The sequence below is a fragment of the Carettochelys insculpta genome, chromosome 3 (genome assembly GCF_033958435.1).
Source record: "Carettochelys insculpta isolate YL-2023 chromosome 3, ASM3395843v1, whole genome shotgun sequence".
NCBI lineage: Eukaryota > Metazoa > Chordata > Testudines > Carettochelyidae > Carettochelys > Carettochelys insculpta.
In genome coordinates this window covers 68,461,195-68,488,442 of record NC_134139.1, presented here as the reverse complement: position 1 = coordinate 68,488,442, position 27,248 = coordinate 68,461,195, and the positions used below count along the sequence as shown (strand labels likewise).

The 27,248-nt window shown below is 43.6% G+C and overlaps 1 protein-coding gene across 7 annotated transcripts in view; it reads right to left on the bottom strand.

Annotated features, from left to right (window-relative positions):
• The window catches only part of CEP170 (centrosomal protein 170), a 183,480-nt gene that overhangs the window by 91,696 nt on the left and 64,536 nt on the right, over nt 1-27,248 (bottom strand). For all 7 annotated transcript variants that reach the window (XM_074990081.1, XM_074990082.1, XM_074990083.1 and 4 more), the window contains exons 3-6: nt 21,129-21,218; nt 7,512-7,590; nt 5,361-5,419; nt 4,172-4,334 (exon numbers count right to left, since the gene is read on the bottom strand). In XM_074990081.1, the coding sequence (XP_074846182.1) occupies nt 4,172-4,334; nt 5,361-5,419; nt 7,512-7,590; nt 21,129-21,218 (391 nt within the window). The remainder of the gene's footprint in view (nt 1-4,171; nt 4,335-5,360; nt 5,420-7,511; nt 7,591-21,128; nt 21,219-27,248) is intronic.

The window sequence follows — 27,248 nt, the reverse complement described above, 5'->3', positions numbered from 1 at the left end:
TTCACAATGTGTAATGCAATTTAAAATACCCATATAGCTACCTATTTTTCTTCCAGAACATCGTTCTCCCACATTAGAGGAAACTGACGGGTTTTTTTTTTCAAAGCAATAAAGAATGGAGTGACTTTTAGTGTATTTAACTGCATGAATTACAACAAAAGATGTGAGAAGTGACTGAACAGAAAAATCAATCCCTCAATACACTTCTGAGTAGATAGCTTAGCAAAATCTTTCAAATTGTTTATTTGATAAAATGACAGTACCTTTCAAAGTGCTTCAGATAGGAACAAGAGAATGTGTGTCCCCCGTTAGCCCAATGGCTAGGACACTTGCTTGGGAGAGGAGAAACACAGATTTGAATTCCCACTCTAGAACAGTTAAGAACATAAGAATGGACATACTGGGTGAGACCAAAGGTCCATCCAGCCCAGTAGCCTGTCTGCCGATAGTGGCCAGTGGCAGGTGCCCCAGAAGGGGTGGACCAAAGACAACGATCAAGCAATTTGTCTCCTGCCATCCACCTCCAGCCTCTGACAATCAGAGGCCAGGGACAGCATTGCTAACCTTGGCTAACAGCCTTTTATAGACTTAACCTCCATGAATTTATCTAGCTCTTTCTTAAATTCTGTTATAGTCCTGGCCTTCACTGTCTCCTCTGGCAAGGAGTGCCACTGGTTAACTATGAACCGAGCGAAGAAGAACTTTCTTTTATTCGTTTTAAACCTGCTACCAATTAATTTCATTTGGTGTCCTCTAGTCTTGTATTATGGGCGCAATTAAATAACTTCTCCTTATTCACCCTCTCCACACCTCTCATAATTTTATATACCTCTATCATGTCCCCCTCCCGTCTCCTCTTTTCTAAACTGCAAAGTCCCAATCTTTTTAGCTACTCCTCATACAGGACCTATTCCAAGCCCCTAATCATTTTAGTTGCCCTTTTCTGAAACTTTTCCACATCTGCACACAGTATTCAAGATGTGGGCATGCCATAGATTTATACAGGGGTAGTAAGATACTCCTTGTCTTATTTTCTATCCTTTTTTTAATAATACCTAACATCTGATGTGTCTTTTTGACTGCCTCTGCATACAGTGTGGATGTTTTCAAGGAACTCTCCACATTAACTCCAAGATCACTTTCCTGATTAGATATAGCCAAATTAGTCCCCATCATATTGTAAGTATAGTTTGGGTTATTTTTTCCAACGTGCATTACCTTACATTTATCCACATTAAATTTCATTTGCCATTTTGTTGCTCAATTTGATGAGATATTTTTGAAGTTCTTCACAGTCTGCCACCATCTTGACTATTTTGAACAGTTTAGTGTCATCTGCAAACTTTGCCACCACACTGTTCACCCCCTTCTCCAGATCAGTTATGGATAAATTGAACAGGATTGGTTGTAGGACTGACCCTTGGGGAACACCATTAGTTACCCCTCTCCATTCAGAAAATTTACCATTTATGCCTACCCTTTGTTACCTCAGTTAGAATCTTTCCCTCCAAAGCTAGCAACCTAACCACCAAATTGTAAGCTATTCTGGGGTGGATTATTCTCAGTCTCTCCTGTTCCATATATTCCATTTTGTACGACATGAATAGTCATAGCAGCAAGGATAGGAACTCAGGCCATTCTTCTAGCAGATAAGTACCCTAACCACCAAGCTATAAGATTGTCTGCTCTTAATTGCTCGTATTTGAATTCTTCCTACTTTATAAACACTGTGGGCTGGGGAGAGACAACAAGAAAGAAGATGAACAAGTCTATAGTCTCAGAGAGGTAGCCCTGTTAGTCTGTACTTCAACAAACCAAAGCAGGAGAAAAGTACCACTTTAAAGACTAACAAAATGATTTCTTTCGTGATGAGCTTTTGCATGACAGATCCACTTCATCAGCTCAATTACACTTCCAATACAGACGGACATTTATAAATACAGAGGACACAAAAAAAAAAAAAAATTGCAAAAAAATTCAAGCGCTCACTTGAGAGCTAAGAGATGTGGGTTCAAATTCCTCTTCTAAATCAAGCAGAGAGAAGGCTTGAATTCACATCTCCTACCTCTCTGGTGAGTGTATGTCCTCTGCGACAGAGTGTTGTGGTCTTTTATATTTGCACCGTGCCTAGCACAGTACTGTCCTGATCCATTATCAGGATCCTAAAGTGCTACAGATATAAATAATATAAAAATAGACAGAAAACGTAATAAATTATGCTATAAGATACTTAAATAGACAAATATTACAGAAAAATACAACAAAACAGAATGAACAAGAATAAAAGATTAAGGAAAATATCAACATTAACTGAACAGTTTCATTAGTGAATAGATGTAATAAAGTATGACAATAAATGGTCACAGAAGTTTGCACTGGCTATGATGGCTCCGTTCAAGGACAGATCTTGAAATTCAGGAAATACTGAGCAAAAAGCTCACATAAGAAAATCAGAGGGTTATTATTAATCCTTTAAAATATAATATAATACATATTATAACATATAATTATGTTATATATAATTTTATATATATATACACACACACACACACACACACACACACACACACACACACTCACTCATCCCTTGCTATACCGGGGCGATTCGTTCCCACCTTTCTGCTCGTAGGTGAAAACTCATGAGAGACACATTAAATTACCATTAAAATGCATGTAAAAGTCTCTGACTGGTTCCTAGTGCTCCTAACTCAGGGAAGGAGTGGCAGCAGGTGGTGCTGTAGGCAGTTTGGGGCCATGAGTGGGAGGAAGGATTAAAATCTGTTGGTGGGTTGGGTCCGTGGGGTGTGGGGGGGAGGCAGATGGGCAGGGGGGTTCAGGTTGCAGCGGTTTAGGGGTGTGGGGCTGGCAGGGGGTTACGGCTGCGGTGCTTTAGGTCTGCGGGGCCAGCGGGGCAGTTAAGGCAGTAGAAGTTTGGGGGTGCGTAAGATTGGTGCGGGGGGGAGGGGAGGTCAGGCTGCGGGGTGTTCAGGTCACCGAGGTTTGGGGCCACAGAGCAGGCGGGGCAGTCAAGCTGCCACGATTTGGGGTAGTGGGGCTGGTGGGGGTCAGGCTGCAGCAGGTTGGAGCTGCGGGGCCAGCGACGGGGTCAGGGCTGCAGGGCGGGGTCAGACTATGGGGGGGTTGGAGCTGCGGGGTGGGGGGGTGTTCACTCATCGAGTGAGCTAAGGTAGGTATGTGTGTCCCTCATTTAAGCAAGTACTCATAAATAAAGTTCTCATTTAATGAGGGATGAGTGTGCAGTAAAACTCCTTTAATCCAGCCTCTGATGGTCCAGCATGTTGCAAAAATAGTCCCATTTATGGAGATAATCTGGCAAAATTTGATGTTCTGGCATACAGAAATCCCCTGAGATAAGCATGCCTCGAAATTCAAGTAAATTGGGGGCTTGGGTGGTGGGTTGGGGCCGTGGGGGGAAGGGGTGTTAATCCTGGGGTGGATTAGGGGGTGTCAGCAGTGGGTGCTCTGGACTCCAAGCCCAAGGGAAACAGCAGTCGCAGGCGCTGCAGATCTTGAGGAAGTGGCAGCCATAGACACTCTGGGCCCTGAGCCCCAGGGAAGCAGCAGCAGTGGGCTCTCTGGGGCTCTGAGCCCTGGGGAAGCAGCAGCTGCAGGAGCTCCAGACCCCAAGGAAGTGGCAGCCGTGAGCACTCTGGGCCCCGGGGAAGCAGCAGCCACAGGCACTGCCTGCCAGGAGCTCCAGAGAAGTGGCAGCCAGGGGTGCCCCCACTCCCAGCCCTATGGGCCTGAATACAGGACATTTCGTCCCTTTTAAAAAAATAAGTAAGGACGCCTTTTTGGCATCCCAAATACGGGACCATCCCGACCAATATGGGACAGATGGTCACCCAATGACGCAAGAGGAGTGAGGGGGTGGTGAAGAAGCTGGGGACACACAGGGGTGATAAGCTGCAGCTGGGCGCAGGGCAGTGAAGTTGCAGGATCGCAAGGGTGGTGATGTCCAATAGTCCAGAAAATTTGGTAACATGGCACCTGTCCAGTCCCGGATGTACCAGATTAAAGGACTTTTACTGTAATATAATTTAAAAATAATTTCTGCAGCATGTTTACTGTATTTTCCAAAATATCTGAGGAAAGAGAAAAATTGCCTTCTTCTATACAAACAATGCATTGCTATAAAATTTTATCTCACCCATAGATTTTTCTTCAGACTTCAGTGCTTCTGTAACTTTGTGATGCACTTCACCTGTGGCATCAGGTACCTTTGGCTCTACACTTGTGGAGCTGACTGGTTTTGATCCTTCGGCCTCTGAGGATTTTTGGGATAACTGGAGTTGACTTGTAAATTTTTCATGCTACATAAAATTTAAGAAACAAGAAAAAGATTTCAGAACTAAAACAAACCACATAAAATATAGTTACATCTATCGAGTGAAGTGCAGACTAAAGATCAGAGATCTCTGGGAAGGAATGGGACTTCAAAAGACTATTCCACTGAAACGTGCTAGATAGGTATGAGCTTTTGCAAAAATAGCTGTTGAATGTATTTACAGCACCCTGGCTTGGCGAGTTGGTTTCCTGGGATGTTAATCAGATGTTCAAATTTTATAAATGAAAAGCTACATTGTCCAAGGTTGTTTTTGATCTTGATCTGTAACATGACATGAAGTTGTAAAACAGGAGAGGAAACATGCTAGAGGAATTTCAAAGACTGAAACCTTTCAGAGTCAAATGCTGAAGATGGTGTGACTTTTAGTAAGTTTAGAGCACATATGAAGATCTTTTGGGTGTTGTGGACACTTTTGTTGACAGCTATATGCCGCTCACCATGAGGAAAAACATTGCTGTTGACAGATCTGTGATCAAAACATTAGTCTGGACGTTCGGAGAGGGGGCAGCTTCTGTTGAACAAAAAAAAGCCCTCCAGGGCACAGTACAACCCTGCCTGCTGTGGTTCCAGGTGGCTGTTTTGCCAATAGAGCAGCCAGGGAGTTTGTCTGCTCTCTGTTGACAGAGGTCTGGATGCAATCTATTGACAAAAGTTTTGTCGCAAGATACCTTCCAACACAGACTTTTCTGCCAACAAATCTTTGTAGTCTAGACATAGCCCTGTAGTCTAGCTTCGCCCACCGCCCCCACCCCAAGAAAGAGTAACCACAGGTGCTGGACTACAGTCAAACCTTCTGGGGAAACCACAGTAAGATGCAGAGGGACTACAAAACTAAATCTATCCTGAAGAGTGACTGGTCTCCACATGGGAAAGGTGACTGCTAGGAATCCTGAAACCTTAAGTAGGTGCCTCCGAGAAGGCTCAGCGTCAGTAGAGGAGGACAGAGGTGCAGATAACACAAACTAAGACAGTAGTGACTGCATATGATTACCTTAAGAGCTTCTTCAGGGACCCTCATTTCACCTCTGACTACAGTAAAAAGATTAGTATGTATGAAATGATAAGGAAAACAACTTGAAAAGTTTTACAGCTCCAGAAAAATTTAAACTGGAGACAGAAATAATCTTATTTTAAGATAAGATACAGCAAAAAAATGAGATTTTTCTTTAAAATTAAATATAAATTAATAGGACGAAAACACCAAGAAAAAAGAATATCAGACATTTGCTCAGTTCTTACTTTTCTTACTTACAAAAGCTCTGACAAAACCTGACAGTTTCATCAGATTTAAAAGATGCAGAAGATACTACAGTGTAGTATCATATTAACATCTGTTTTAAGAATATTTTACGCTTCTGATTAGCATGTAATGAAATATGAAGAATTTTCAAATTAAACAGATGTATTACTTGTAATACATACAGTACAATATGTACAACAGCGATATTATGTACCTTTTAAATACAGTAATAACAAGCTGGCAAGTCCCTGATATGAAGAGTTTATGTATTAGGCATACAACCAATGGATGACAGTGAACAAAGGCACTCCTGAAGGAATTTTAGGTAATGTTTCAGTTATTTAACTCTGACTTTCTACCAGTCAAGAAGAAAAGCTCTTTGTTAACTTCACTTTGAGGTCCATGAGAGTGACAGTAATTATTTCATTAATGTGTCCAGTTTGAAGTTGTTTTGTCCTGGTTGAAGGACTTTCCCTCCTCCTCCTCTCTTCCCCCTCCCCCCCCCCCGCCATGCAGACATTCTCTGTGAGACAGACACTGGAAGATCCATTGCTAGATTAAATAGACCTGATAGTTGTTACCTTTGTATTTCTAGCAGAAAAGGCAACATGGCTCCTCTAACGTTCCTATCTTTTTGCACAGGTCCAGGAAACACTGGAAATCCCAAGAAGGCACGTAACAAACACATAATGTAGCTTTGGAAGACGTTACTTATGACCTCACATACGATGTTGTGACACATGGAGATGACAAAGGACATGGTTATTTCACTATACAAAGTGGAAAATCATTAGCCCACCAAACCGACTTACAATGAAGATATTTCTGGGTGTATGTTTCACATTGCTTAAACTCACTTTTACCACACGTAAGACTTGTTGTTCATCTCCCTCCTGAGGGATAACATATACAGATAGGAAATTTTGTTCAACTCAGTGCGGGAGAAGTTAATTTTTCATTGAGGTTCAGTTGATCATGTTCTAATTTCTTTACGACACTTCACCAGAAACACTGAACAGAACCAGAACAAATAAAGTTCACATTTCTCTTTGAATTAGTGTTTGAAATATTTAGGTGAAATATTGTGCCAGTTACAAGGTATTTATCAACATTCACTAAGTAACCAATGTTGCCTTCCTCAATGTGCACGTATGGCTGGTCACTATTGATTCTTCATCTTCTCTATGGTACTGCTATTGTTCACTAATATTTAATTTAATTCACAGAACCTTAAGATGGTAAGGGCACTTTCAGCAGCACCGCTAATATCTCATACTAGAGGGAACTTGTAACATTCAGCAACAGTCTGCTGTCTAAAGCAGTGTTTCGTAAACTATATTCTGCAGAACACTGGTGTCCCGTGAACAACTGGCAGGTATGCTGTGAGCATTTGGAAAAATAATTCAAAGTTTTACCATAAACTACCAATTCATGATGATAACTGGGCAAAATGTTATGTCTTCATTCCTATGATACCTGACTAAATTACTTCCTTTTGTTTTTCCTGTACATGTTGCTGGTTTGTTTTTTGTTTTTGTCTAATATCAAATTTTGATGAAAATATTCACAGGTGTTCCACATTAAAAATATTATTGTTTGCTGGTCCCTGGTCTCAAAAAGTAAGAAACACTGGTCTAAAACTCTGACTGTCCTTGTTTCTCAGAGAACCTGCCTTAGTCCACTCTTTATTTGCCACTGGGAATAATATTTTTAAAAGTACAGGCTCTCACCAATTTACAGTTTCTTAACGAGATGAGCAATATATGTTGCAGATTTATGCCTAATGAATATTACAAAATATGAAAAACATGCAAATCAGCCGACTTTCTGATCAGTTAAACTAAAATACTTTTACAAGAAAAATGAATTGCAAATAGGTGTACATTTATATAACAAGGATATCATAGCCAAATCTCAATTTATCTTCAAGCTTCAGAGTAATATATGTCTGTTCGGGAATCCTTACATCATTCACAAATGTCTGCAAAATAAAAAAGATAAATAGTTATATTTGAAAATGTAAGAAAACTTCTAATACCAATCTAATCTTGAACAAGAAGTTGCAGCTCTACATAACTAATGTTACTGATTAATGATACATGATCGTATTGGTGAATTAAACAATTATGTAGCACTATTAAATACCTAATGAAGTATTTCAAGAAGGAAGTGAAATATTAGAGTCAACTAATCAGCATGGTATAATGAGACTAACCTTGTAAAGCTTATTACCATTTTAATCTTCCTAGTAGCAAGTACTGGAATTGCTCTTTAGGTCAATAGGTTTTTATTTATTTATTTTCCTGCCTTCTCTTCCTGGTAGCCTTATTTATTCAATCCATAGGAGACGCTCAGTTTTGCATTTATTTTATAAATGTTAACTGACTCTCTTCATTTCCTTGATACCATCATCATCCATTCTTTTGGGCTTTTATACAGTATTCAAAATTGTAGCATCTGTGCACCAAAGAAACCCTTTTTTAACTGAAGAAAAAGTTTAAAAATCAGGAAAAACAGGAAATGTAGACCATGTTAACGTTGTAGGTTTTGATGCAAAGACTGCTTGCTCTCCTAACAGAATCTGTCCAAAATATATTGTTTTCACAGAAAACCACCTCTCATTAAGAGGTCTACCAATCTGCACAAACTCGGAACTTTTAAAAAGTAGATCTAAAAGAATGATCACCTGTATCAGTTATTTACTATATTGGCAAAGACCCAAAGAGAAAGCAATCCTAACCTTCGCCATTTTTTGCCTGAAGACAGGAACTCCAAAAACTATTGGTAATGGAAGAAGGGCAAATGTGGAAGTGTGGCACCAATACACTTAAACTTCAGTTATTAGAGAACACACTGGGCTTTGTTTTCACTATTGTAATTACTGCAACAGATCACCATGCCAGGAACTTAAAAAGGGATAACCCTCTTAGAAGATAGTTGAGAAGTACAGGACAGTGAAAAATAAAACCCTCTGGACTGCCATGCTCATGCACCAGCATATGAAGCACTGCTGGCCCTGCACACGCTCAGATCCTCCTTGACACCAACTGCAACGGCAGGGGAAGAAGGTGGGCCATGGAATGGACATGTGCAACATAACTTGAAGAACAATAGTTTTAAAAGGTAAGGCACCTTTTGTTTCTTCTTTGCGAGCTTGCTTCCATGTTAGCTGACTCACAACCAGCATCCCTAAATGTGGGCTTAGAGTTCACAGTCTTGTGGCCTGTAACACTGCTCTGCCAAAGTCTAAATCATCATGGGCCGGCCTACTGGACAATGGTGTAATGGGACATGAAAGGATGGACCAAAAGACTAGGTTGCATCACTGCAGATATCCTGTACCGGTACCTGCACAAGGAAGGCTGCTGATGAAGCATGTGCTCTGGTGGAATGAGCAGTCACAGTAGCTGGGAGTGACACCCCACGTTGCTCACAGAACAGTCTGATGCAGACAGTTATCCTGGAGGAGATCCTCTGGGCAGAAATCAGCTGGTCTTTCATCTTGTCTGCTAAGAGGACGGAGAGGCATGCTGAACTACACAGGGGCTCAGTCCTCTCAGCCAACGCCTGTCTAACAGCCAGAGTATGTAGCCAATATTCCTTGATGGATTTATGAGACTTCAGAAGAATACCAACTGGAATATAGTCTGACTATTGTGGAACAGAAGTACTTTCAGCAAGAAGGCAAGGTGGGGCTGCAGTTGGACTTGGTATGTGTAGAACACTGTACAGTGTAATTTGGAAGTGAACACTGTAATTTCAGAGACTCTTCAGACCAAAGTGTTATTAACAGTGTTTGTAACCTATCCTTTAAATCCACTTTGATACCAAATGACTGGAAGACGGCCAATATAACGCCAATATTTAAAAAAGGCTCTAGAGGAGACCCTGGCAATTACAGAGCGATAAGTTTAACATCAGTACCAGGCAAATTAGTAGAATCACTAGTAAAGAATAAAATTGCAAGGCACGTAGAAGAGCACGAATTGTTGGGCAAAAGTCAGCATGGTTTCTGCAGAGGGAAGTCGTGTCTAACTAATCTATTAGAATTCTTTGAAGGGGTTAATAAACATGCGGACAAGGGGCACCCAGTGGACATAATATACCTAGATTTCCAGAAAGCCTTTGACACGGTCCCACACCAAAGGCTTTTATGTAAATTAGGCAGTCATGGGATAGGAGGAAAGATCCTTTCATGGATCGGGAATTGGTTAAAAGACAGAAAACAAAGGGTGGGAATAAATGGTAAATTTTCACAATGGAGGAGGGTAACTAGTGGTGTTCCCCAGGGTTCAGTCCTGGGACCGATCCTGTTCAACTTGTTCATCAATGATCTAGAAAATGAGGTAAGCAGTGAGGTGGCAAAGTTTGCAGATGACACCAAGTTGTTCAGGACAGTCAAAACCAAAACAGATTGTGAAGAACTACAAAAAGATCTCAGCAAACTGAGTGATTGGGCAGCAAAATGGCAAATGAAATTTAATGTGGGTAAGTGTAAGGTAATGCATGTTGGAAAAAATAACCCAAATTACACGTACTACGTGATGGGGTCAAATTTAGCTACGACAGATCAGGAAAGGGATCTTGGAGTTATAGTGGATAGTTCTCTGAAGACATCCACGCAGTGTGCAGCGGCAGTTAGTAAGGCAAATAGGATGTTAGGAATTATTAAAAAAGGGATCGATAATAAGACAAAAGATATCATACTTCCCCTATATAAAACTATGGTACGCCCACATCTTGAGTACTGCGTGCAGATGTGGTCTCCTCACCTCAAAAAAGATATATTGGCATTAGAAAAGGTTCAGAAAAGGGCGACTAAGATGATTAGGGGCTTGGAACGGGTCCCATATGGGGAGAGGCTAGAGAGACTGGGGCTTTTCAGTTTGGAAAAGAGGCGATTGAGGGGCGATATGATAGAGGTATATAAAATCATGAATGGTGTGGAGAAAGTGAATATAGAAAAATTATTTACCTTTTCCCATAATACAAGAACTAGGGGACACCAAATGAAATTGATGGGTAGTAGCTTCAAAACTAATAAAAGGAAATTTTTCTTCACACAGCGCGCAGTCAACCTGTGGAACTCCTTGCCCGAGGAGGCTGTGAAGGCCAGGACTCTATTAGGGTTTAAAAAAGAGCTTGATAAATTTTTGCAGGTTAGGTCCATAAATGGCTATTAGCCAGGGATAAAGTATGGTGCCCTAGCCTTCAGAACAAGGGCAGGAGATGGATGGCAGGAGATAAATCACTTGATCATTGTCTTCTGTTCTCCTTCTCTGGGGCACCTGGCATTGGCCACCGTCGGCAGATGGGATGCTGGGCTGGATGGACCTTTGGTCTGACCCAGTATGGCCATTCTTATGTTAAGTGATTGTGAACAGGAAAGAGAAGTTACTCACCTGTAGTAATGATGATTCTTCAAGATGTGTCCCCGCGGGTGCTCCACAATAGGTGTTGGGCTCGCCCAGCGCCAAAGATCGGAATTCTTCCAGCAGTTTCTCCTGGATCGTGCATGTGCCGGCGCGCGCCGCTCCCCGCATGCCCCCAGCCATGTGCGCGATCCGGTCCCCCCCATTTCCTTGACCAACCGCCTCGAATGCTCCTGAAAAACACCAGAGAGAGATCTGAAGCGGGGAGGATGGGCGGGTGGTGGAGCACCCACAGGGACACATCTTGAAGAACCATAGTTACTACAGGTGAGTAACTTCTCTTTCTTCTTCAAGTGGTCCCCGTGGGTGCTCCACAATAGGTGACTACCGAGCAGTAACCCAAGTAAGGAGGTGAGTAATCGGTTCATGTGCAGCTTGCACCCGAGAGGACTGCTGTCCACAGACGGGTATCCTCTTCGAATACCCGATGTAGGGCATAATGCTTGGCGAAGGTGTCGTAGGATGACAAGGTCGCCACTCTACAGACTTCTTTTAACGCGATGCCCTTGAAGAAGGCTGTTGACACCGCCACCGCCCTGGTGGAGTGACCCCTAGGCGGGGCCAGCAAAGGAGTCTTTCGAAGCTCGTAGCACATTTTTATACAGGACACAATGCGCTTTGAGATTCTCTGTGAAGAGAGACCTCCACCTTTTGACCTGGGAGCAAGAGAGACTAGAAGCCTGTCCGTTTTCCGGAAGGACTTAGTTCTGTCTATGTAGAAGGCCAATGCCCTCCTCACATCCAGGAGATGCAGGCGTGCCTCCTCGCCGGAGCTGTGAGGCTTCGGGTAAAACGAGGGTAAAACTATTGGTTCGTTAAGATGGAACTCCGAAGAAACTTTTGGAACAAAGGCTGGGTGCAACCTTAAGGTTACCGCCTCCTTTGGGAATACTGTGCAGGGCGGCGTTGCCATCACTGCTGCAAGCTCGCTCACCCTGCGGGCTGACGTAATCGCAAGGAGGAAGGTTGTTTTCATCGTAAGGAGACGGAGGGGAACTGTGGCTAATGGTTCGAAAGGTGGACCCAATAGCATGCTGAGCACCAAGTCCAGACTCCACGATGCTGGAAGCAGTTTCCGAGGTGGGTACAGGTTTACCAGCCCCTTCAAGAACCTTGTGACGATAGGATGGGCGAATACAGTGGGCCCTTCCTCTGTATGCCAAAAGGCTGATATAGCAGCGAGGTGGACCTTTAGCGAGGATAGAGAAAGCTCGCCTCTTTTGAGGTCCAATAAGTATTCTAGTATTACAGGTATAGGCACGTCAAGGGGAGCTAACTGCTTGGGGGAACACCAGGCTGTAAATCGAGTCCATTTCTGCTTGTAAGTTCTCCTGGTGGAGGTCCTTCAGGTACATTCCAGGACTACTTGTACTACCTCCGTACACATGCTCTCTAAGGAGCTGAGCCATGGATTAACCATGCTTGCAGACGCAGACCCTGAGCGTGCAGGTGCACTATGGACCCCTGAGCCTGCGTGAGTAAGTCCGGCGCCACCGGTAGAGGAAGTGGTGGGCGGTCCGACATGCGCAGAAGCAAGGGAACCATTGCTGCCGATCCCAACTTGGGACTATGAGTATCATGCGAGCTCTGTCCCTTCTGGCTTTCTGCAGAACCTTGTGGATAAGCACTGTGGGGGGAAATGTGTAAAGTAGAGGGCCCCTCCATGAAATCATGAATGCATCCCCCCGGGGATCCCCGTCCCACTTCTGCCCTGGAGCAGTATTGGGGACACTTCTTGTTGTACTGGGTGGCAAACAGATCGATCTGGGGAAACCCCCATGTACGAAAAATGCGCCATAGCAGATCGGAGCGGATCTGCCATTCGTGTGTGAGTGCGAAGCGCCTGCTTAGCTGATCTGCTTTTGCGTTGTGAGCACCCGGCAAGTATGAGGCTTTCAACGTTATGTTGCTGGCGATGCACCAGTTCCACAATCGGACTGCTTCCGCACATAGAGCACGGGATAGTGCTCCTCCTTGTCGATTGATGTAAAACACAGTGGAGGTATTGTCGGTATTGATCCCAACTACTTTGCCGTGGCAGGTAATCTTGAAAATGTTTGCAGGCATTGAACGCTGCTCTGAGCTCCAGTATGTTTACGTGCAGTCTCTGTTCCGCAGGGGACCATAGCCCTTGCGTCACCTTGTCGCCGATGTGCGCTCCCCCATCCTATGTGGGAGGCGTCAGTAGACAGAAAAATAGAAATTTGTGCTTGGTGAAAGGGCACCCCCACTAGCAGATTCTTCGGACTTTCCCACCACGCCAGGGATCTGCGCACCTCTGTCGTGGGCGACACCACCCTGTGGACAGTATGGGATGCCAGTTTGTAAACGCTCGCCAGCCAATGCTGCAGGCTTCGCATGTGTAACCTGGCATTCTGTACCACAAACGTCGCTGCCGCCATGTGGCCCAACAGCTGTAGGCACATTAAGACCGGCACCGTGGGGCTGTATGTGATGACGTGCACCAGCGCACTGATGGCGCGGAAGCGGGTGTCGGGCAGGTATACTCTTCCTGTGAAAGAGTTTATGCATGCCCCTATGAACTCTATATCTTGTGTGGGTTCGGTCTTTGACTTTGCGAGGTTGATAACTAGGCCCAGTGAAGAAAATGTGTCCACTGTGACGCGTATCATGCGTAATACCTCTGCCTTCGAGGCCCCCTTCAGCAGGCAGCCGTCCAGATATGGGAAAATAAACACCCCCTGTCTGTGCAGGTAGGCTGACACCACTGCCAGGGTTTTGGTAAAGACTCTGGGAGCCGAAGAAAGGCCGAACAGAAGAACCCTGTACTGGAAGTGCTCCTTGCCAACCGTGAAGCGGAGGAAGCGTCTGTGTGCCAGGTGGATTGTTATATGAAAGCAAGCATCTTGTAAGTCGAGGGCTGCAAACCAGTCTCCATCGTCCAGTGCCGTGAGTATAGAGGCAACTGTGATCATCCGAAAACATTGCTTGCGCAAATAACGGCTGAGGCCCCGAAGATCTAAGATGGGCCTCCAGCCTCCTGTTTTCTTCTCTGTGAGGAAGTAGCATGAATAAAAACCTTTCCCCTGGAATTTTTCCGGCACTCTTTCCACCGCCTCTATGAACATAAGGTGATCCACCTCCTGCTTGATCCTTGCCTCATGGGCAGCGTCTCTGAGGTAAGGCCTGGCAGGAGGCTTCGTCGGTGGGAGTGACTGGAAGGGGATCGTGTAACCCATGGCTATGATCTCTAGCACCCATTTGTCTGTGGTGATCTTTTGCCATTGGGAGTGGAACGGTCTGAGGAGATGATGGAACATGAGATTAGAGTGGCATTGAGCGATGGTATTGATAGTGCAGCCCCTGACATACCCGTCAAACTTGTTGCCTTTGGGCCTGCCCTGAAGGCGTACAGCTTTGTTGAGAATGTCGTTGGGGAGTTCTGTACTGCTGCTGCTGTTGATGGCGCCCCTGGTCGTAGCCTCGTTGATATTGAGCACACTGTGGTTGATAAGCGTAGCGTCTTTGCTGAGGGTAGAATTTTTTCTTCCTGTATGGGGGAATATAAATGCCCAAGGTTCTAAGTGTGGCTCTCGAGTCCTTACTGGAATGGAAGACCGAGTTGGTGGAGTCTGCAAATAGCTTTTGTGTATCAAAGGGAAGATCCATGATCTTCGCCTGCAGGTCTCTGGGGACACCAGACGACTGGAGCCAGGATTCTCTACGCATGACCACTGCTGTAGCTGCTGAACGTGACGCCGTGTCCGCCACGTCCAGGGCAATCTGTACTCCCATCCGTGATGCTGCGTAGCCCTCTTGAACAATCGCCTTTAACACTGGCTTCTTGTCTTCCAGGAGTGAATCCATAAGGGGAGTAAGCCTGGAGTAATTATCAAAGTTGTGGTTTGCTAGGTGTGCCGCGTAATTTGCCATTCTCAATAGCAGGGTAGAGGAGGAATATACCTTCCTACCAAACAGCTCTAGCTTCTTAGCATCTTTGTCCGATCCCCCCGATTTGTACTGAGAGGCCTTCGACCTCTGCTGGGACGATTTGACCACCAAAGAATTCAGTTGTGGGTGACTAAAAAGGAACTCCCTCAAACTCTCAGGCTCCTGTGGTCAATGATACACTTGCTCCCTGGAGGACTGTGAAGGAAAGTCCTGGGGTTCTAAAACTAACTCCCCTTGAGACAACTGTGTTTCCGTCCCAGATCGAGAGTGTACATGGGGGTATTGAGCAGCAGGGGGGGACCTGCCCCTGGATGTAGGCCTGCAGTGTCTGTGTTCAGCATGATGAGGATGACCACAGCAGCATGGGCAAGGGCCCGGGGATGGAGACCTGGACCACGCACGGAGAGTGTACCCCCGATGTCTGGGAGAGTGAGACCTCCGCGACAACACAGATAGAGGGGAAACTGGCTTGTGACAGTACTCCAGGGGATCCATTCCCAGAAATGGTGAAGGTGGCCCAAGCCACGGTGACATTGGTTGGAGGAACGAAGAGGGAGGTTCTGGATAAGCCGGTGGAGTCACAGGCCTTCGGTGCGGCGTGTGTATCACGGGGGGAGGGCTTGCTGCTAAAGGCAGCGCAGCCCTGTCCAGAGATGCGCTGCGGTGCCGGGTTTTTGCTTTAGCCTTGCCCCTCCCCTGCGAGGCCGGCACCGCACCCTCCTGTGCCGGGGATCTCGGCCCCACTGTCGGCGCCGCGCTCGGCACACTCAGCTGCGGTGCCGCACGGGTAGTTTCCTCCGGCGCCTGCGGGCTCTGTGCCTGGTGTCACTGCGCCGTTGGTGCCATGGGGGCCAGTGCCGCCTGCGGAGGTGCCGCCGATTCTGGCGCTTGCCTCACTGGCGCTCTCGGCGCCCTGTGTGCCGGCTCTTGCGTAATCGGAGGCTCAGCCTCTGACACGTGCGCTGCCATGCCGCCGCTTCCCTGAGCTCGCGGCTGGGGGCTCTGCGTGCCGCTTGTCCTGCTCGCTGAACTCGCCGGCAAAGATTGAGCTGGGGAGAGTTTCCTCCTTTTCTGCACCGAGGGGGTCAGAGAGGCTGCCTTCCTCTTATGCAACCCAGAGGGCCCTTCTGGGTGAGGCTTCTCCGGCAACTCTGGCTGGAGAGCCTTATCAAACAAGAGCATTTTAAGCCTCATCTCTCTGTCTTTCCTGGCCCTGGCTGTGAGCTTAGCACAGTGAGAACACTTCTGGGTAACGTGTGATTCCCCCAAGCAGCGGATGCATTCACTATGCCCATCAGAGGCTGGCATAGCTTCGCGGCATGACTCACACTTTTTAAAACCTGAGGCGGCCATCGTGGCGAGTCCTTTACTGTTAATAGGGTACTTAGCGCGTAATCAGTGCCTTTTCGCCCCAAATAGCGATCACCGGACTGCGGGACAGCGGGTGGCCTAAGCGGCCTTCTCGTCCGCTCCTCTCTCCTTCGCTCCTCTCTCTCTCTTTTTTTTTTTTTTTTTTGATATTCTCTTTGTCCTTGTTTTCTTTTCCTTTTTTTTTTTAGTGACAAAAACAACAAATTACATGAAAAACAGCTATCTTATCTGACTCTGGCCTTAGCCTGAGCGGATTCCGTCTGCAGCTGATGGCGGTTGAGAAGGAACTGGCGGGGACCGGATTGCACACGTGGCCAGGGGTGCGCACGGCGCCGGCGCATGCGCGATCCAGGAGAAACTGCTGGAAGAATTCCGATCTGCGGCGCCGGGCGAGCCCGACACCTATTGTGGAGCACCCACGGGGACCACTCGAAGAAGAATGAAACATTTCAGGAGAGGTAGCAGTGAACATGAAGCCAATGCCTCAAAGGCGGACATAGGAGTCTTCACAGCACAGTTTCAGATCCTCATTGTGGAGCACAGTCACAAACTTGAAGATAAAGTTGCTCCAAGTCTTTCAGAAACATGAGTGTCATTTCATAGGCAAAAAACTGATCAGCCTGCACAGGCAGGTGGAAAGCCAAGATGGCCAGCAAGTGGACCTTTACAGGAGACCGAGACAGGCCTTGGTACTTTCTATGGAGAACATGATGGACTGCAGCAATGCCTGCCTGGGAGAAAGACTTTGCTTGACTGTCCAAATCCAAAAGCATTCCCGTTTGTTTCGGTAGGCTGGCCTGCTAGAAATAAAACCTAACTTGTGCTAAATTATATTAATGAGTAATAACTAACTACTTCCAGAAGGAAGATAACCTCAAATTACAGCATAATACAGGAATGGCCAAAATTACCAACCCTCTGAGTCATATAATACAATCTTTGGAAGTTTAAGAGCCAGGGCATTTCTGCCAGAGACTTGAGACTTCAGCCTTGCAGTGACATAATTAGGTTTTCTTTTTTTCATGCTCACTCTTGCATGGCATCACCAGTACTGTTTTGATATGCTCCTAGACCTTGAAGTCACAGCTCCATGGACCCTTCCCCTCAGATCACACATAATTTTGTAGGATCACGGGAAGTTCCTCAATCCAAACCTCACAGGTATACGCTTGAAAACGTGGCTGCTGCACAGCTGAATCTGGACAAGAGGGAGTGCTGTGTTCAGGGGCAGTAGGTTTTGCTAGTTAGTAGAAAGCCCTATACCAGGCCAGCCTACCTAGCCAAATGGAATTGCTTGTGGATTTGGACAGTCAAGCAAGTACTCAGAGCTTCAGTCCTGCACCTGAAGCCCCAAGTCCCTCAGCAGGTGCCTCCCATGGGGCTGAAGACCTAAGATCCCCGCCCCCCATCCTTGCTCAGCATAAGCCTATGGTCCCATTACCTCACTGCATGGCATAAGCACTGAACTTCCCCAATCTGATAGATGGAGAATGCGGGAAGTGAGGGGGGGTACTGACAGCCACATCTTTAACTGCAAGAAAGCTGGGGTTTGGCCATTCCTGGCATAATGAGTAGTAACAGTCTAAACAGACATGGACATATCCAATACAGACAGCAAGGGCTACCCTAACAGCGCCTACTACCACCAGCTAACAGTGCTCTAGCCACCACTAATCAAATGATCCCTGTCATCAAATTATAGTACTCTACTAGTTCAAGGTTAATATTTTCAGAAGTCTATTAGCTATGCAAGTCTCTTTCAAATGGCTTCTCAGCAGCACCTGCTTCTTTGCAATCGCTGTTAGCAAACTGTTTTTGAATTATGTCTCAACAGAAGCCATCACATTAGTGGGGTATAATGAAAATAAATACTTGTCTGACAAGAAAACAGTCTCAGATGAACTAATCTGGAAAACATTTTTATGGCTGACCATCTAAATGCCATGCTGACCAGGTTGACAATGCCAAACTACAGAGACCACAGTATTTATTGGCTAAGTATAAGAAGAAAGAAGATAGGGCGGATGAGGTGACCAACACAACCTACACCATTTATATTAAAGTTTACTGAACAGGGTTCATTTTGCATGTCTGGGTCCAAAGCAACAATTTGCTGTGTTCATATGAACAGGCATTCTCATTGGGAAGAGATCAAAGAAGGTTCATGAGAGCAGAAGTCGCACAAAAACCACTAACGCAACTGAGCTGGCAGCTTCTCTTACCCAATTCTGTTAACTACGCATTTGGGCTTGAACAGATACTATTGGGTTTGGCAACTCCCTCCATAACTTACCTCATCTCTCAGCATGACTTCTCTACAGTACAATACAAAAGCTATTACTTAAAATACAATGAAAAACTTCACAGAATTTAGTTAAGCTATGCCATCTGGTCAGACTAAAAAATGGTGACCCAGCAGGCAATTACGCCTCTCTAAAAAAATACAAAACACATCCTACACATAAGCAGGGATCTGAAAATTTTTGAATGGTCCTAAAATTCTCCTCCTAATGTATTTTGCTCATAACCTGTTTTCAGCTTTAGGAAAGTAACACTTTTAAAGCATCAAGTAGTCTACTAGTAGGGATCATATTAGCACACACATGAAATCATGTAGAGATGTGTCTACCAGGGTAATGCTCAACATTTAGGTCTACAAAAAGTGTGACGTGATCAGGCACACTGATCAGCAATTTTTGTTGTTTGCCTAAAATTGTGATGGCAGCATCAGGCTTAGCAGAAAATGTGATGTTGAGAAGGAATACATGGGTAAAAATGTAAGGAAAGCTGCCATATGACATAATATTCTCTACCCTAATTTGGTGGAAATAAAGAATCCTCATAGATATCCTTTTCATGTTGGGTAAACAATCACAAAATGGCTGAGGCACGATGCTGTGGAGAGTAAAACAAAATACATACCAAAGACTACCAGTAAATATATGTACAATATTGATTTAGCTTGTAGTAAATTTTACAGGAACTCAAGTGCATTGAACAGACAGCAGACCAACACACATTCTCATTATGTACTGTTCCAGGAGTCATAGCTGAACACATTTTTTTTTTTTTAATATGCAGTAGAACATCAGAATTGTGAACATCTGAGTTACAAACTGACCAGTCAACCACCCCCTTCATTTGTAACTAGAAACAGAGAGTCAGGCACAAGAGAGACCACATAAATAAATAAATCCAGCACACTACTGCACTAAATGTAAACTACTAAAAAGGTGAAAGTTTAAATAAGATTTCCTAAGGTAAGGTAATTCTTTCTGTGCTTGTTTCATTTAAATGAAGCATAATGAAAAGAAGCATTTTTCATCCACATGGTAAAACTTCAAAACTGTACTACATTAATGTTCAGTTGTAAACCTTTTAAAGAACAGCCCTAATGTTTTGTTCAGAGTTATGAACATTTCAAAGTTATCAACCATCTCTATTCCAGAGATGTTTAATTTAGGTTCTACTTTGAAACAGGTTTTATACTCCACATTCTTTAATTCAGTCACAACTACAGTCTACATAAAGTTCATATGCTAATGTCTAAAAGGACTACCAAAATATGACAGTCACTAAACTTTAAATAAACTACTATGACATACACTAATATATTTAACACACTTACAAGAAGGTGGAAGCTTACCAAGCAGGTTGCAAACGCTATCCCTAGAAGTTCCTTAAAATGTAAAAGATCATATGAAGCTTTTTATGAATAGTTCTGCTCAAGAACTTTATCGCCTTTTTACTATATTACACATTTTCTATCCACTAGTGTGACATTACATGATATTTTTACAGATAAATTATAATGAAAAAAGAAAGTATGCTAAAATGGCATAGAAAAAATACAAAATAAATCACAGGAAAATTATATGAAATACACTACTGGATAACTCTTTCATATATCTCTATAATATATCCTTTTTGTCAGGGGGAAAAACAGGAAAAAAAAAAAAAGATTCCAATACACTAAAATATTAACACAGATAAACACGATTTCCTACAGTTAAGTATGCTTGCCCTAGCACCAGAATTTTAGAGACTAAGATTACAGCTATTAGTATGCTCAGTTACTGACCTAGTGAACTAGAGATTTGTTGTTTCTCTATTTCTGAAATGCTCCAGAAGTAATTATTATTTGTATTAACATAGTGCCTAAGATTCTTAGTCTCTTAACAAGATATGTTATTTATATGTGTATAAATACAAGTAAGTATACCACATTCATTTTTATGCATCTGAACTTCCCCTACTTCAACTTTCATTTAACACAATCATGCTTTTGTACCTCTGTAACATTTGGCTTTGTCCGTTTTAAATGTTCCACAGTACAGGCTGAACCTCTCTAGTATGGCACCCTCCGGACCAGACCAGTTCTGAATGAGAGAATTTGTGGGGCCATGGGAGGTCAATATTGTTTATCTGCATTACCAATACTTCCACTGCTTACTGGGCTCTGAGAAGAAATTTAGGGGTAAATTACAGCTAAATAGCAGCACAAGAACACTGACAGCCATGACTGGTGGCTGGAAACAATCTTCATGGGACTACAGAAAATTTGGCCACACCAGAATAAGTGGACATGTGGTTGACTAAAATCATGCCAGATTATGGATATTGCTGTACAAGAGAGTGCCCAAGTAGACAGGTTCAACCTGTAGCAAGGGGGGAGTGAATGTCTTTAGTTCTTCCATTTGCTGATTTGCATTACAAAAACTTCCTGATTACTTGTTTGTTTTTTTTAATAAGAAAAGATATATTCTGTATGACTGATGAATTCATCTTGGATTTGTTAACTTACCCCATTTAGGCTGCCCAAATCCTTCACTGAGTGTTCATCTGTAGAGGCATCATAGTTTATTACAGCATGTTGCTTGTCCACACTGCGTGACTAAAATATTAAAAATATCAAAATTAATGGAAAGCAATAAATATGAAAACTACGGATGAGAAAATAAGATACAATCGACACTAACATAGATACAGTTATGTGTGTTGTTCTGATGTGTTCTGACTACAGTTATCAAAAGTAAAGTGTTTTTGTGGGATTTATTTTCTCTTAGCCAGGCTGGATACCAGATCATCGTTTCATGTTCTGAGCTATATTTTCTAGCATTCTGTTACTGGAAGCCTCCCTCATTTAAAATTTATACCATTTCCAAGCATTTAAAACCCTTCAATAAAATGTAAAATTGTCACATGCTTTCAGCTGGGCTAGAAGTACATTCTGTTGTACCAGGTTTCCCTTAGTAGAAAGAAGGTTTGTAACATGAATTAATAATGTGAAAACAACTAAAATTCTTGTATTTGTGCAAATACAGATCAACTTAAACCTTCAGAATCAACAGGCTAGACAAGTAATCCATTAGTTCATCTACAAGAATACACCATGAAAGCATTTTTTACAAAGTGCTTAAGACCAGGGAATCAACTTTACCCTCCATATAATTCAGTATGCCAGAGAAACAATGTTAAGGTGAATCTTCCAAGGGCAATCAGTGTATAACTTTAGGCTCTCTGATAAACAGATGTGATTGATCCAAATTTTTGTACATTAAAAATGGATGGATGTTTGTTAAATGAAGCTCCATCTGCCTCCTTGAAAGATTTTTGCTTAGCAGCAGTTGGTGTACTTAACAAAACTTTAATTTTGAAACTAACAAAGAAACCTCATAAATGCATAGATCTGTATCCATTGCTGTAACAGAACACACATACATTCAGCCATATGCTTGCCTCCCAGAGTTAATAATGAACAGGTTTTATTTTTATTATATAAGAATTAGCCTTCAACAATGGTAGAGAATTTAAACTAAGGATTCAGGATTCCTCAGAGCCTTTTTTCTCAGATATTTCAATGATATTTCCTGAACGTAATTAAGAGTGTAGCATTTATCTGTCTTCCTGTAAAGTTAAATAGATGTTTAAATTAAAGAGCTAGTTTTAGAAGAATAATCTAACCTGCTTTCAGGTCCAGATTATTCAGCAAGTTTACCCCACAACAGCATCTATTAGCATGAATAAAAATTTTAGCATTAAAACCAGATTAACAAAAACACTTATAGAGACATCACTAATGTTTCTCACAGATAGGATGTGGCAGCAAATTATGGGCAATGCACATGGAAAATGACAAGAAGGTAAGAAGCTCCCTCTTTCTTTTCTTTTTTTAGTATGTAACACAAACAACTATGTTATAAATAAAGAACTGTGGCTTTTGAAACAAAAAACTAGTAACTATAAACTATATATTCTCTTATCTACAGATCTGAGGAGAGAGAGGGGCTGTGCGCATGGTCCCTAGGAGTGTAAACAGTGCACGCTGGGATTGTGCATGCACAGCCCCACTGAGTGCTGCTAAGAAAAGTCTCCATGCTGTGGTGCAGGGTGAGCCCAACACCTACCATGGAGCACCCCCATGGACAGCACTTGAAGAAGAACTGGAAGCTTTTAGTCACGGACCAGCACATATGCTATGGATGTATCAGTCGTTCCATTACAAGGACCGAGGTGGCAGAACAGTCCAGCGGCTGCATCCATGACTGAGAAGCCCTATTTAGGATCCGCTCTGCTTACCCCACATAAGGACAGAACTAGAAAAAGTTCCCAAAACATAGTCCACCTCAACCCCCCTTGACTTGATTACCATGTCCGGTGGGTTCACCTCTGCGTGGTCTAAATCAAGCAATAATCTTTGGAACATGGACTATTCGGACTCTGACAACCCAGACAGTGGGTGACCTGAAAGGTGCACAGCAATAATCACCTGCAAGCTGTGATGATTTAACATCTATATAGCTGTTCTGGCAGAAATGCACAGACCAGGAGGAAGACAGCTAAGAGAAAAAGGTGGAGTGTACACCTTTTTTCTGGAAAGGAACCCCAAAGAAAGAAAAACAAATTAACAGAGTAGGGTTTGCTGTCAAGAAACAACTGGCAAAGACCCTATCTGAATCCCTGTTGACACCAATGAGCATCCCATTATGCTCCACTTGAAGTTTGACCAAAAAAACAACAAGCAACTGTCGTCAACAGCCAGTTGGACAGAATCTTGAAGATATTCCCAAAGACAAGACAAGACGAACCTCTTCAGGGAATTCTAATGATAGGGTTGGAAGAGACACAGACCTCTAGCAGACTACATTGGGAAGAAGGAGTTGACAACAGCAACTACAATGGAGTGCTCCTCCTTACAAATTACGTGGAATGTAACCTTGCCATCACGAACATCCTCTTCTCCCAGTAAAACAAATTTAAGACCTCATGGCAACATCCTTGATCAAAACACTGGCATCTCATAGACAATGTGATGGTCTGTACTTGGGATCAATATGATGCCCTTCTCACGCATGCTTTGACTAGCATTGATGACCGCTGGACTGCCACCACCTTATTTGATCCATGATGACAACTACGATTGTCACCAAATGGAGAACTCAGAGGAAACTGATCTCATGAAAGATCAACATAGAAGGCTTGAAGGACCACATCAGACAAAGTACCGTCCAGATATTGCTCTAAAGGAAGCTGCCAACAGTGCAGTGTAGATGTGGAAGAACAGTGGTGTCAACTGAAAAATGCCATTATTGGAGCTTGCGGAGAAACCACTGGATACTAGTCCAGGAAGCATTAGAACTGGTTTGATGAGAATGATGTGGAATTGAATGCCTGACTGAGATGAAAAGGAAAGCCTTTAGGTCCGGCAAAGTGACATCAACTGCACAACAAAGAGAGAAATGCATGCCAAGGCCACGGCAGAAGTCCAACATAAAACAAGGGCTCTGAAAAACCAATGGTGTACTCAGAAGGCATGAGAACTCCTGCACCTCGCAGACATTAACAATACAAGAGGTTTCTTCAATGCCATCAAAGCTGTTTATGGACCCAGAAACCATGGAATCAATCCCTTGAGATCTCAGGATAGTACCCAACTCTTGAAAGACAATGAAGTCATTGCTTCTCGTTGGAGGGAGCATTATTAATGAGCTCTAGAACTGCCCCTCCACTGTGGTCCTAGCATCCCTTGACTAAATCCCTCAGCAGTCACCAAGGGACGATTTTCAACACTTCCTACCCTGAATGAGGTCCAAGCTGCCATCAAAACAACAAAAAGCAATAAGACAAATAGACTAGATGGAACCCATGCTGAAATCTTCACACTAAGCGGGCCAGAGCTCCCAAAAACAACTCCACCTCCCGATTCTCAAGATCTGGGATAGGGAGCAGATGCCACAAGATTTCAGAGACACACTGACAGTCTCTTTAAGAAGGGTGACAAATCTGACTGTGGAAACGATCATGGCATCTCCCCCCTTGCAATGGTAGGGAAAATTTTAGCTCAAGCTCTTGCAAATCAACTCCTTCCACTCTTAGAAGAAATTCTGCCAGAATCCCAGTGTGGCTTCCGACCATTCCAAGGAACAGTGGACACGATATTCACCACCCAGCAACTGCAAAAAAATATTGTGAACAAAATAAAGCCTTGGACATGAGCTTCACTGACATGACCAAAGTGTTCAAACTCAATCATAGCACCCTGTGGATCCTTTTCTCAAAGATCAGCTGCCCTAAAAAATTCATTAGCATCTTGAGGCTGCTTCATGACAAAATGACTGCCACAGTATCGAGCAAGAATGAATCCCAAAGTGACCCCTTTGAGGTTAAAATGGGAGTCAAAAAAGGCTGCATCATTGCCCCATCACTATTCTGCACCTTCATTGTAATGATGCTTCAACCTCATTGAAGGCAAGCTTCCAGATGGTGTGACAATTATCTATTCAACAAACGGGAAGCTTTTTAATCTCAGGAGACTGAAGGTTAAAAGCAAGATCTCCATGATCTTGATCATGGAGCTCCAATATGTAGATGACAATGTGGCTGCTGCTCTTTCTCCCAAAGCCCTTCGGACCATCTTAACAGCCTTCACCAAAGCATATGAGAATCTTGGCCTCACACTGAACATCAAAAGGACCGAGGGGTTACACTGATCCTCGCTGACAGGACACTGTCATGTATCTTCTGTTGAAGTCAGTGGAGAATTGCTGGAAAACATGGAGCATTTCCCATACCTTGGAAGTCATCTTTCTGCTAAAGTTGACATTGATGGAAAAATCCAGCATCGCCTGAGATGTGGAAAATCTGCTTTTGCCTGCCTAAGACAAATGTTCTTCGGGACGTCCATGCCAAGACAAAGCTCTTTGTATACCGCATAGTGGTTATTCCAGTGCTACTGTATGCATATGAAACCTGGACAACATACAAACAGCATTTGAAGGCACTTGAACAAGATTATCAATGCTGTCTCAGGAGAATCCTAAATATCTGTTGAAAGGATATGTGCATGAACACTAGCATCCTAGAAGAGACAAATATGACCAGCATTGAAGCCATTATCATTCACCAACTACTTTGTTGGACTGCTCACGTCGTTTGGATGTCTGACCAATGCCTTCCAAAGATGATTTTGGTTTTGGAGTTGAAGGAAGGACGGAGGAGCACTGGGGCCCAGAGAAAGTGACAAAGTCATGCTGAAGGCACACATGAAAAAGTGCAGTAGGGTATTGACACTTGGGAGAACCTGACCCAGGAGAGTGGTAATCCATGAGGGGGTGGCACAATTTGAGATGTGCCACCATAGTGCAGACAAGAAGTGTAGAAGAGCAGCAAAAATTGCCCAGCATCCCTCCAACTGCTACCAACACCCACCCTTTCCCTGATAAGACCAGTGGCTCCAGAAATTGGCTGATCAGCCGTCAACAGGCTCACAAATAGGAGGGTGACATGAAGACATCCTACACATTATTAAGTGTGCACTAAGAAATACCATCTGTACGACTCTGAGGATATCACATGTTTTGCTACTGTGTGGTGATGGGGAAACTGGTTGAGAACCATGGATCTATGAGCTCTTGGGGAAATGTGGGTGTTTTTAAGAAGGTGAGGTGGTACCACGGACTATGCCATATGAAACTGACATTTTAGTAATTTCAGGAATTAAATATGTTGTAATTAAAAATAGAACACCAGGTTTGAGAAGATTCATGGACACCTAAGTAGCCATATACAAACATGGAAACAAGAGTAGGAAGCGTCAGTGGCAACTTCCTGATGAGAAGTCCAATCTATACTCAAAATACCAACTGTGGAAAGAGAGAGCCTATCTTTTGGACCTTCTTCTAATAAGTGTATGAAATGTAAAGCTCTATTGGCTGGAAAGGAAAAAGAAACCATTACTTGCTGTAACTTTAGTTCTTTAAAATGTGATGCAGTTGTGTCTTCCACTTTGCTGTATACAAGCTCAGCAAACCTGAGTAGAAGAAATTTACCTACAGTACCCATTGAGGGTTGGCACTCATGGCTTGTAACCATAGTTCCTCCACCAGCTAAGTGAGGCAGCACTGCCCCATCCCCGTCAGTTCCTCTGCAGCAAACACAAGACACCAGTGAAGAGGGTACATAGAGTGGGTCGTGGAATACATGTCAGCATCACATACTGAAGAGCCACAGTTAATATAAGCAACCTTTTTATTATTCAAGTAGCTGTAATTTTCCATTTAGCTGACTCTCACAAAGTAGACTCATCCAGGGGGCAAGGCTCTGAGTCTACCTAAACAAGGACTGAATGATCACCAACACTTGCATCCACTCTGGAAGATGAGTTTATAGTTATATGGCCATGAATACAGTATCATCAACAACAACAACAACACAGAAGCCCTGCAAATGCCCAATATGGAGAGGACATATTGACAAATGTTATGCATGTTGCTTGTGTCCCTGTGTTATGAGCTTGCACCCACTCAGTGGGCATAGCTGAGGCTATTTCATAAGCCATTTTGATGCAGGAGCTTATGCAGGAGGTTATTTGCAAAACAGAGAGCTTAACCCATCAGGTGATCTGCATAACACACAAACAAACAAG